Genomic DNA, 12,674 nt, shown 5'->3' with positions numbered 1-12,674 from the left:
CACCTTCTTGGAGCAAGTGGGAAAAAAGAAAGCATTCCTGTTTTTCCTCAGGAAAAATGCTTTTACAGCTTGTCCAGAAAGGTTATATTATTTTATTTATTTGCCTATCAGGCAAATAAACATGTTAGTCTATAATTTGGACCAAATAAATAAAATAATATAACCTATCAGGCAAATAAACATGTTAGTCTATAATTTGGACATCAGGAATGTAATTTGAAAGAGAAACTAATTAGGGCATATTGAATGTTAACATGCTCAAGGAAGGATCATAAAAACCTGAAATATTGCATATATCTCAATCTCTTCAACAGATATAAGATTTTCTGGTGGTGAATGCACAATAGAGAATTGCACGCTTGTTTATTAGAAAATAAGTGTTGCAAGTTGTGTTTGGAATATGAATAATGAATTTACCCATCTGCTTTTCATTCTAAGAGGAGAGACAATCCCTTGAAGTAGAGGTCCCTCTGAGCAATTGCCATCCAAAATTAGTCTGTTCTCTCAATTAACTTAGCAAACCAGTATTTCTGATTAGTCATACTGTATTTGTGTTATTTCCGTCTGGGCTGTTTTTTTGGAGTGAAAAATTTTCTAATTTTCTCTGAGATAAAATGGAACTGTGTTTTTGGCATGGTTTTGGGATTCTGGACAGTGTGGATGGGATGCTGCTTGTTTGTCTCCCTTTTGTAGCAGAATCCCAATAGGTTTTCCATTTTGGCATCCCCACACGTGCACTGCTAGCAGGGTGGTCTGACAGAATTGTGCTACCAAAGCTGTTGTGACACCTCCAGGTTTCAGGCATTTTGTCCAAGGCCTTATTAAGGCTGCAGGCTGATGTGTGCTACTATAAATATTCTTTCTGGAAGTTTGAAGTCTGTGGTCACAATTGGATTCCAGCAGAAACAGGATGTTCTGCAAGGTGTTCCAATAGTGATGAGATTCTGCACTGTCCTGTTTTATCCCTGCCCCTTTCTTTCGCAGCTTTTAGAAGGTTTGGCAAAGGCTGGTGCAATGTGAGGAATCAGACACCAAGTCTGGGAGCAGAGATATGCTTGCATTTTGCTTTTTTTTTTAACGCCCTCCCCAGAAATGAGCCAAGGCCTTGGCTGCTTTTGAAACTGCACTGCTAGGAATAAGATTTTTGTGAACTTGTTTTCATACACTGTCCAACAGAGAAGATTATTTACTTAAAATGAACAAATGGTAGGACCTTACCTTTTCATTGATCTTGGAGTGTGTTTTCTATTTTTTTTTAAAGTATGTTTATTGAAAAGCACTGGGGACAGAGACATGTCAGACATGTTACAGGTGCATATAAAACATCTTGTCTAAAGCTTCTATAATGTCATCTAGGCTAACAAAATCAGTTTTTGGTAAGTATTCCCTAATGTGGGCTTTGCTTATAACAAGGGTGGGTTGAGAATGGGATATGAGAATGTGTCTGTGCTTTCCTGGGCCTTTGAATTAAAGCAATTTAAACGTGCATCTTCTAGTCAGTACAAACTCCTGTCACTCAGATGAGCTGATATGCTGTTAGAGAAACCCAGAGCGCGCCTGCTGATTGTTGTGGTTGATTGGTGTTCTCTGAGCATCTTTTGCATTCAGAACATATTTTCATGCCATATTTCTTTTCAGTATGTTTATTCCAATACTCTTGAGTCATATGGTAGTTATTACTGCACTAATGGCACTAAAATAGTATCTCATTCTATGAGTAGAGTTATGATGTTTTTATAGTGTCTTTTGTTATTGTTTAGAGGTTTTTTTTTTAAGTGATCTTAATGAAGGCTTCAAGAAACTATATTTACAGTGTTGGGGACAGAAATTCTCTATTTCCTCTTCCTCACTCATCACAGTTGAAGTTCTATGACAGGAAAATTGTACTTAAAAATGAGTGAATGGGCATGTTGACTTCGGTCCAATTACATTTTCAGGATGAAATTTTAAACTACCTTAACATTGCAATAGAAAGTCTTAGGTATTTGTGTGACAACTGTTGGTCACATTGTAACACTCATAGCTGATGCTCCAGAGCATCATCATGTTGGTTTATTACCCAAATGCAGAAACAAGGTTTGTTGTTTGTTCTCTCAGCATCTGGCCTGCAGTGTCCCTTTCTGGGATATATGCACATCTTTGGCATTCTCTGTTGTAATGCTGCTGATTTGTATAGATTCATTTATGTCATGGTGAGTGGGTGTATCCAATACATGGACAACATTTTATAGCATAATTTGGCTCAGTAAAGCTCGTAGCATCTGGGCTGTAATTCTTTAAAACAAGTAGTTCAATCCTGTCCTCTTCTCTTCTGTTTGGGATTATTTTTGCATGTATAATTGTTCTGTGTGTTATTTAAAGAAAGGTAATGTGCAGCTGGTATAAATCTGCTTCCTTGAAGTAATAGCATAAAAGGTACTTGCATTTTGTTTATGCAGGATAAAGTAGTCTGTCATTATTTCTTCTACAAGCTAAACATAAGCACAGAAATAAACAGAGCAATTAAAATTGGCTGCTCAAAAATGAAAGATTCTATACAACTTGGAAAAATATCAGCCAGAGTATTTTTACCACATTATGAAATATTGACTATGGAGGCTGAAATCTTCCTTCACTGTCCTTTAGTTTCTGGCAGAAGAAATTCTCAGAGAAGCTTAGATTTGTAGAAATGGGGAAAAGAATGTTCCTCTAAAATCTTCCTGTGCTTGAGAGATGACAGCACTGCATACTTCCACTTGATTGTTTAAAATTAGAAGATAATATATTTCAATCCAGTATGTATAAATTAAATTGTCAGCACTTGAGCATTTACTGCTATTGAGTGGGCATTGTTAAGGTTGTTGATTATATGCTGATTCATTTTATCCTTTAAATGGCCTTTGCCAGTGATCTTTTGGGAATGCTCCAGGTAAAAGCCAAAGCTATGATCATATTTTAGAAATTCATCTTGGAATACTACTGCCAGGTTATTTTTTCTCTATAATATGATTGGAGCACAGACCTAACAAGAATCAAAATTAGAATCATCCTTTCTAAAAAGCTTGTTTTGATTAATGTAGCTTTCCCTACCTTACAAATTCAAAGGTGTTTTAATGTAAGGTAATTATAGTAATATCTATTACTGGAAGTATTCTGTTACGTGAGTTAATCTACACACTTTGAGGTGTTTCTTGGAATCTTATTAAGTCTGACTCCATGTAATCTGAGAATAGTTAAGAGCAATATTAGCATGGAGTTTAGCTTGCAAGAAACAATTAGTGTCATTCACTGGTAGTCTGTCATAGTCATTGTTCTGCTGCTGTTTATCCATTCACGTTTCAGCTCCTGTCTGGGCACTTCTCTTATGCCTGGGGTTGGCATGTGCAGCATCCCTGATGCCCCCACTGGTCACAGTCACTGGACCTCTGTAAGCTCTCAGGAGTTTCATGGAGCCCATGTCCTGCTGAGGCAATTTTTACTGTCCTCATCCATAAGAGATAAGATTGCTGAATCTTCAGCAATGTGCACAAATACATATGTGATCCTTATATTAAAATATCCCTGTGTCTATTTGTTATTAAGTTTTCTGTTAGAACCTCTTGTCAATTGATTAAGGTTTTAGAAATTCTGCCTGATAGTTTTTTTTTGTTTTCATATGAAGCACTCCATTAGAGGGAGTTTTAGATATACACTTTAGGAACTGCTCAGAGCTTGGAAACTTATGTTCTGACAGGACATTTAAAATAAAAATCTCAGACACATATATTATGTCTTGTCTTACAAACTCTCAAAAGGGGGAAGTGTTACTATATTTCTCTGATGGCTGAGTTCCCATTTGCAGGACAAAATACAGTCTTAACTCAGCATAGATTTCATTATGTTTTAACATAGCAAAAGTATTTAAATAATTTATTTTGCTATGTACTCTTCTTATACTGTACAATTGTCTTCCAATTTTTATCTAAGAAAAAAATAAAATATCTGAGAGGTCTGACAATAGCAGAAATGAAGAATGATAAAAAAATTATAGGTTTATAGGGAAAGATCAAAAATTAGGTAGATTGAAAGAGACTTGTCCTGGATTGGACCAATTTTCACACAATAATGATTTTCCAAAGCTTTGTCATTGACATTCCAAGGAAATTCAGGAAAATTATCTCAGTAGCTCTACATTCCTATTATATTCATCTTTCTCTGCTGACAATTATTTTTATTTCTATGTCAAAAAGAGGAAAATTTGCCAATTCTTTATTTCCTCAGCAACCTTTCATAAAGCCTCAGGAAACTTTGTGCAGAGTTTTGGATATGGATGTGCTCTCCCAGGCTGGGAGCAATAATGGGAAAAAAAACAGTGCTTTGTATAAGGGTTGCTGAAGAGGGACAGAATAGGACAGGGTCATCCTGCTGTCACCCCTGTGGCCTTGCTGTCCTTAGTTCTCCTGTCCCAGTATGATCATCCACTGGCTCTGACTCCTGGGAACTTACAGTTAAGGATCACTTCTGTAAAGTCAGGAACTGTCCTTTCCCTGTTGGCAGCAAAGAGACATTACTTAGGTTTTCTTTAACTCCTTCAACCAACCTCCTGTTCACAGCCTTTTAAGAGGAATTCCCTGCTAACATATGCTCAGTAACTTCCTCAGTATGTGGAACAATCTTGTTTGAGATGCTAAATTTTATCCTTTTCATAAAACAACCATTACATCTTTTCTTTGAACAGTAAATTCTCCAGCCTGGAAATCTTGTCATTTTTTGTGCACTTAGAGGTCTGGTATTTGTACCTTTGGGCAATATTCCCTTGACACTGTTTCCTTTAAAGCTATAATGTGCAGCTAATCTAAAACTGTACAATATTTACTATCTCCAGCTGCCACTCAAGGAGTTATCTCCATGCCTTAGCATTGGTTTTTTTCACTAAAACCAAGTCGTATCTCCTTGGGGTTCATCCCAGAGTTTGAGCTTCCCATATTAACGAATATTAGTGTAATAGAGCTGGTATTCTGTGTATAATTTTCTTTCAGAAAATGAAATTAAATAAGTAAAAAATATAGTCAGTTTATATATGGGAAAAAAAACAATCTTTTTCTCTTGAAAGATGCTAAGAGCTGTGTATCTATAAACTTCCTTGCTAGCTGTGCAAAGGTGAAAATTTTTTACAGAAAACAGATTTTAATCAAATCAGTGACTGAATATTTTTTTTTCATTTTAAAAATAACTCATCAAAACCTATTTCATGTGCTGCTAAATCTTTATTTCCTGAGATCATTGCCAGGTCTAAATTTCAAGGAATATGGCAGAAATATAATTAGTTGTAGGAAATCAAACACAGTGTTCTTAGAGCCTACTCTCTGAAGTAAGAAGTCATGAATTTTGGTTGCCCTTTTTTCTTTTCTTGTGTTCACATCTTTCAAAGCTTGTGGGAATGGGATGAATAACTTCTAAGTTTCCCACTTGTCTGATGTCTAAAAAGCCTTGATAATTTTTTGCTGCTGGTAAGGCAAGAGGGGAGTGCTTTACCTTGGATTTCTCTGCTGAAAAGTGCAAACTAGTACCAAAAATTAAGGAATCCTTTTCCAGAAATCTGTATGGTTCTGTGGCTTTTGACAAGGAAAATAGATGTCCTTAATTTTCCACAAGCCAGTAGATGGCGATTGCAGACAAGTCAAGATTTGCTAAGGAATGCATGTACCCATCCATACCAGGCTGGCATTGCTATGGTGACTTTGTTAATTTTCCTGTTTTCTATGTTTATTGAGATGCATGCCAAATTAGATCTTCAGATTGTCTTGAAATTGTGTTTCGTATAGAAGTCACAGAAAATAGCTGTTTATTTCTTTAGAGCTATAAATAAATGCTGCTGTGAGCAATAATTAAAAGTGGCAATTTTCCAAAAGTTTTTTTCAAATTATTTTTGCTGTGTAATTTCTGATGAGTGAGTTGCCTCCAACTTTGGAGGTGCCAGATAAATTTAGTGAGTTTGATGTTGTGAGTGGCCTCAGGACTCAGTCTCTTCATTCTGTGTTGCAAAGATGCTCTTCTAGGCAGGATGCAGTTTTCCTTGCTAGTTCTCCAGTAGCTTTGGCCTTTAACAACAGAGCAAGTGAAATGTTGATGGTCAAGGGAGCAGTTCACTGAACTTGTGCTTAAATTTCTTCTCAGACTGATTAAATGAGATGTGAGAGCACAATTTATAACCTGGTGTGGTCCCATGTAAAACAACAAAAGACAAAGAAGAAAAAGGAGTGAGAAAATTTTCAAGAAGCAAATAAACTGGAGGGAACAGTAAAGAATAACAAGAATTTTTAAAAATAGCAATTAGAAATTAAAAAAAAAAAGGCAATTAGGAATTTGGAGTGTAAAGCTCAAAGGAGTTGTCATCCACCTATCTATTAGCATTGTAAAGAAGTCTGGTCTTACAGACCAAAGTCTTACTTCTGCTTTAAAAGTATTACAGTGCTGGTCATCAAACAGATGCTGTGGATTTAAAAGCTTACTTTGTGTTTCATTGTGTAGAGCTGAGTTGGTGTTCAAAGAGAATAGTTGTGGCCTAATTATTCTAATAAACTTTCTGGAGAAGAAGTTGCTAAGAGAAACCACAGGAACTTTTGGCTTGTAATGCTTCAGTTTTTGCTGGAATGCTACATTTCATGAAAGAAACTAGAATTTTGCTGCTCTGAACTTTTTTCAGATGGAAAAGAAAATCTGTGTATTTCTCAAGTATGAGGAAATAATTGGTTTCCTGAAGCAACATCTATTAGAGCTGTTAAATCTTACAAGATCACACTCCCAGTAAATTTTATTGTTTACAAGAAACACAATTGGCTTTTGCTATTTGTTGGCACTGGTAGCCACTGTAAAACAATAATTAATTCCTTTATTTTGCTCTGGTGTTTGGCACTGTGCCTCACTAACAGCAGGTGGATTGGTGACCACATCAAAGGATATGTACATGATAACTTTACCTGGTCTAACTCCTTCCTTCTAGCTGTTTGGTCTAGCTCCTTGGCTATTTTTTAACTTCCCTTGTGACACATCCATCCTGTATACATTTATGAATGGATATTCTTATCTTAGTAGTAAGTTTTGTCTCTGTTCTTATTTTTAAGTAAGGTCTTAGAACAGTGAGGGAATTAGTCAGAATCAAATGCCCACAGAATAGTCAGCAGCCACCTCTGTGCATTCCCATTTATTTCAGTAACTACCTGTTACATTTCTTTGTTCCCCTCCCTGCAGTTTGTAGGGCTTCAGAATGACATATTCCATAAAGCTTTAGAAATGCAGATCTGGGTAATTATAGATTAGTGAGCCATTTTTCAGTTAAAAGAATGCTTATAGCTATTGATACCTTAGTGTACAGACAGGGATGTGTATTCTGAGAGTCACTGGGGTTGACTGAGGTTACTTGTTCAAAATCACAGTTTATGCTGGTAATCATGTAAATGGGGAGGAAGAGAGATGTAGGGGTTAGCTGAATCCATATAAAAAACTGAAAGGGGAATCAGAATATAGGAAATATAAACAACAACCCTACTTGATGTAGAGTAAGAAATAATTAAAATGCACCACCAGCCTCTGCGGTTTGGTGAAATCTAACTTCACTGACTTCAAAGGTAATTTATCCAATATATGTCTGTATACTGTAGTCCTTGGAAAGAACTGAAATAGTATACTGGTTTTAATCTAGGAAGGAATGAAAAGATCAGGGGCAAATGAAGATGTAGAATTTTGGATACCAAAAATAGAAAGCTGAACAGAGTTTAACTGACTGAGAAGAAGCTCATAGAGCTGAGAAATGAGAAACTGTTTGATTTTGATTAGGTATTGTTTAATTGATAATTCTACTCTCCTTGCATATAGTGACTTTCCTTATGGATTAGATCATCATTTTTTTGAGGTTTGAAGCTGTGTTTGTGAGGCTTTAAGAGAGACACCCAAAATCCATCAGTTTTGAGCCTCCTTGCCAGGACTGCTGGAGGTTGTCTATTGAGGATTTGAGCATTCCAAAGGGTAGAGCTTTCAGAACTTCTCTGGGCAGCCTGTTCCAGTGTTTGACCACTGACACAGCAGAAAAGTTTTTCTTACATTCAAGTGGAATTTTCTGTAATGGTTTCTGATTGTCACCTCTTGTCCTGTCATTGGGCATCACTGAGAAGAACCTGGCTTCATCTTTGTGCTCCCATCAGGCATCTTGAGTAGAGGACAGGGATCAGTCTCCTGGCCTGCTGGTGATGCTCTTCCTGATGCAGCCCAGGATGCTGTTGGCCTTCCTGAGTACAAGGGCTCATTGCTGGCTCATGTTTAGCTTGTTCTTCACCACGACCCACAGGTCATGTTCTGCAGAGCAGCTTTCCAGACTGTGAACCCTGTGGGACCCTGACAGCCCATTTCTCCAGATGCTTGAGGTCCCTCTGAATCATTCATCTGCCATGTCAAGCACTACTCAGGGGTTTGGATTTGCCTATCAGGCACTGCTCAGGGTTTTGGATTGCCTGCCATCTTGCTGAGGTTGCATCAGTCCTGTTATCCAGGTCATAGATGGGGGTTTTGGACCTTATTTGCTCCAGCAATGACTGACCTCAAGCTGGTCTTTGTGCCACTCACCAAAGCCCTTTGGACCTGCAGTTCAGCTGGGTTTTAGTCCACCTCACTGTCCACTTATCTACCTTGTACTTCAGCAGCTTCTCTGAGGCTTTTATGAGTGAATGTTTTGAAAGCCTTGCTGGAGTCAAGGTAAACAACATCTGCTGCTCTCCCTGCATCCACAGAGCTGGTTACTGCATTGCACAAGGCTGCCCATGGTTAAACATGATTTCCCCATTCTAAATCCATGGTGACTACCCTAGATCATTTACTTGACTTTAATATGTTTGCAGATGTTTCCTAGGTTTATTTGTGCCATCATCTTCCTGGGAACTGAGGAGAAGCTCATTGGCCTGTAGTTTTCTGCTTATTTCTTCTTGTCCTTGTGGAAGATAAGAGTGACAGCTGCTTTCTTCAGAAATCTCCCCTGATTGTCACAGCCTTTCAGACATATTGAATCTGAGATTTTGGCTTCATCTATCCTTCTATCAGCTGGAAGCTAATTTTGGATTACAGTGTGGTTTTTATGTGTTTTTAATTTTTAAAAAAATAATGCTAGGATTTTCTTGTTAATTATCTACTAGAATAGCTTAATCTTTTTTTTTACCCTCACTCAGAAACAATGAAGAGAAGTATTACAATAGTTAACTTCCCCAACCACCTTTTCCACCACACCTTTTCAAGCATTCCTTCTTGTCTGTTGGAACATGATTTTTCAGAGAGAGCAATTTTGTTTTTCTGTAACTTCTAACAAGATGTGGATATCCTTTTCTAACAATAAGGGTAACATTCACATCTCAGATTTGCATCTGTGAAGGTTTTTTCAGAAAGACTTGAAATGTACACATAAGAGCAAAACTACAGGCTGTATTATGTAGTAGCCCAAAGTTGTGATGATCATGTGCCCAAGCCACATTAATTTTCCACTTTTGATGCAGTAAAACAGTCACCTGACTCAAGCAGAGGAAAAGTTGATATTTGGAAGACTGTTGATGAGATTGTCTCCTTATTTCTCTATTCCTTTAAATATTTGGAGTAAATTAATCTCACAAAATTTGATCTAAGTCTTAGGATATATCACCGGATAGTCCACTGTAGATTCCTGCCTTTACTGGCTATAAAGATTCTACACAGCTTGTTTAAACCAGCAAGTTGCCTAAAATTAATTAATCTAAAATTAGATGAGAGGGATGTGCTAAACTATTCCAATACCTTAAAGATGAACATTACAACTCTCATGTTTCTTGAGTTACCTCTTTTCTGAAGCTCTAGTCAAATTATGAGGTGTTAACTGATTTACAAGTGAAAAGACATTTTGCACTTGCAATTACTGACTGGTGTTTTCCAGAATTATTAATAACACTTTTAAAATTGAGTTGAAAGTAGACTTTGTTCGTATGCTCTCAATGTAAACAAGATAACAATGTACTGATTGATTTTTACATTGTTGATAGATTTTGAAATACTTTTTTTTAAAATTCACTTTGTTCAGGATTTTGAAGTTAATGAGACAAGGAAAGATGTCAGTGAGAGTAACTATAAACAATTTTAACCTGTGCTGGAAATTACCTAAGTGCATGCCACAATACCAGGGTAAGGGGCCATGAAAAGCCCCTCTCCATCCTTTGTTAGAATGTTTCTATAAGTCAGAATTAAAATGTATTTTTAATGTTTAAAATTAAGTTCCCACATTCATTCATGTCCAGGTACATAATAAAGGAGTAAATTTTCTGAATTTCTGAGTGTCTACTAGATTCCATGGCCACTTGGACTGCATATTATTCATATGAATGAGCACTAGTTCTCCCCAACTTGTTGTTAGTGGAAATCAGTAGTTGCCAATGGGAGTGCTAGTTTTGTGTACAGATTAAACAACCACTTGCTTCAAAAATGATATTAAAATATGCATTACCATAAGCATTGCCACAACTGTTTTTTAACTGTTTCAAAAGCTAAAGAATAAGATATTCCAGTTGGCAAGTGTTTCTTCTGGGTATTGATGGACCAAGAGCAGTGTTGCTAGTTTTTACCCATTCTGTGAAAATTTTCTGTATTTTGTGTGGTAGTTTCCTATCTCTCTCTGTAGGGTGCTGTGGCAGGTGTTCAACTTGAATACATTTAATTGTACATCTTTGAGGGTGGTACTAATACTAGGAATGGTACTGCTGTGGTTTGGGGGTTTTGTTCTTTTGCTTCTGTTTTAGATTTCAATAGCTTTTGCTGTCTGATTACATCCCTCTTAAGTTTAAAATAACAATTTTGAGTTGAAAATTGCATAGAAAGTGATCATTCTGATTTGGAAATTATATAGCACTATTCCCACTCTCTGAACTTTCAGTATTGCATAATATTAGTGTGTTCATCTAACTCCTGATCCACTTGCAAATTAATTACATGGAATGACAAAATCAGAGCTTGATACACATTCTCTTGTCATATGTTGCTTTTCTAGACAAAGAGCCATAATGACTCAAAATAACAGAAAGGAGGTCTCGTGTGCATCTTTGATGCTTTACTTGGAGGTGTGTGAACCCAGATCTTGGAAAAAAAAGAAAAAGATCTGCTGCTGATCCTAGACCTGTGTGTTGGTTAATAAAATTATCTCTAGTTTTTAACCTGGACTGATGTGCTGTAGACAATAAATGTTTCCTAATTTATTTATCATGCATTTCAAAAAAGTGGGAATAGGTACTAGAAAAAATCCAAGCGGCTGAAGAACATTCAGTTCCTTTAGCCTGCAGGCAAGATTCACATGTGTCCTTTTCTCAGAAGTAATGCAATATAACAAAAAGATACAGGTTAAAGCAAGAAGAAAATTATGTTTATTAGATTACTAATTACCTTCTATGGTCCATCCAGAGATTAGGCTTTAAAATGGCCACAAGTGAGTAATTGTTCTTAGAATCTTCCAATTTTCATGGAAGAGTAAATATTCAAAAGTGTATACAGATGCAGAGTGTGAAGCTTCCTTTGGAAGGCAAAGTGGTTAATCTTTCTTATTATATGGGAAAAACTTGTTGGCACTAGTATCACTGATGCTGGTAATAAACTGTTCATAGACATGTTTTCATAAATTTGCACTTACTAGGCATTTTTATTCTTCTTGTTTGTAGAACATTCAAGGTATCTCTAAACATCCAGTTACAATTACAAAGAAACAGTACATAAAAGGTAAACTGTGTTTTTAATAAGATGAAAAGGCAGTTTTATCTAATTGTTTTACTGTGTGGTATTATATTTTGAAGCAAGCTGATATCAGATGATCAATGCTTTGTTATACATTAGCATTTAAACCAATTACTTTTTCTGGTTGTTCCGGAAAAAATATTTGGTGTTTCAGCACTGATTTAAATAGTTATAAGCTTTTAGAATTTTTTTTGTTTCCCTCACTTTTTCCAAATGAAATTATGCATCTTAAATGCCTTAAATATCGTAGGGATGATTTTGTGTGTGTTCAGCTCATAAGGCTTTGCCTGAGTCAATGTTTAAGCTGGGCCATTTTAATCATACTCACAACTAAACACCAGTAGTTAGTCAGATGTGTTGTTTTTGATAACAGATGTGTTAAGGCAGATGATTTAAGGCAGATAGTTTGGAGAGAATCAAAATGAAGTCTAGAAAAGCATGAGCCAAATGATAAAGAGAGAAACCCACAGCAGCAGACTCAAATATGAGAGAGATTTTGGAACACACATTCTCCTCCTTGAATGCCTGCAGCCAGAGCTGGGCTGTGCTGCTCAGTGTTTCTCTGCTAAGGGCAAGCTTTGCCTTTTCACAGCTTTTCACTCCCTGTGTTGGAAGTAATACAGGTCGTTAAACAGGAGGCTAGGGAAGATAATGTAAAATTTTGACAGCAGTTTTATTTTATCTACATGAGTCATTTGCATAAGTATTTTTCAAAAGTTGCTATTAAAAACTGTGTCAGCAGGGGCAGCGTAAACCTGAGGTGCTGGGCATAACTGTAGCACATGAAACTTTCTGGAGATTTTGTTAATCATCTTATATGCTTCTCAAAAATGTATTTCTTAAGTTTTTCCCATATCAAGGCACATTTTTTTTCTATTTTCTTCACTTTTATGCTGACCAGCTTCTGTTGCATTTCAAACCACCATCCCTCC

The 12,674-nt window shown here is 36.5% G+C and overlaps 1 protein-coding gene across 1 annotated transcript in view; it reads left to right on the top strand.

The window, feature by feature from the left end:
• Positions 1 to 12,674, top strand: part of POLN (DNA polymerase nu) — an 88,422-nt gene that overhangs the window by 23,706 nt on the left and 52,042 nt on the right. Inside the window, exon 15 of the mRNA XM_041458410.1 lies at positions 11,670 to 11,727. Within this exon, the coding sequence (XP_041314344.1) occupies positions 11,670 to 11,727 (58 nt within the window). The remainder of the gene's footprint in view (positions 1 to 11,669; positions 11,728 to 12,674) is intronic.

The sequence above is a fragment of the Pyrgilauda ruficollis genome, unplaced genomic scaffold, assembly GCF_017590135.1.
Source record: "Pyrgilauda ruficollis isolate IOZ18807 unplaced genomic scaffold, ASM1759013v1 scaffold1, whole genome shotgun sequence".
In the NCBI taxonomy this organism is placed as follows: Eukaryota; Metazoa; Chordata; class Aves; order Passeriformes; family Passeridae; genus Pyrgilauda; species Pyrgilauda ruficollis.
The sequence above is the reverse complement of the archived record's forward strand: the minus strand, read 5'-3'. Positions and strand labels throughout refer to the sequence as shown.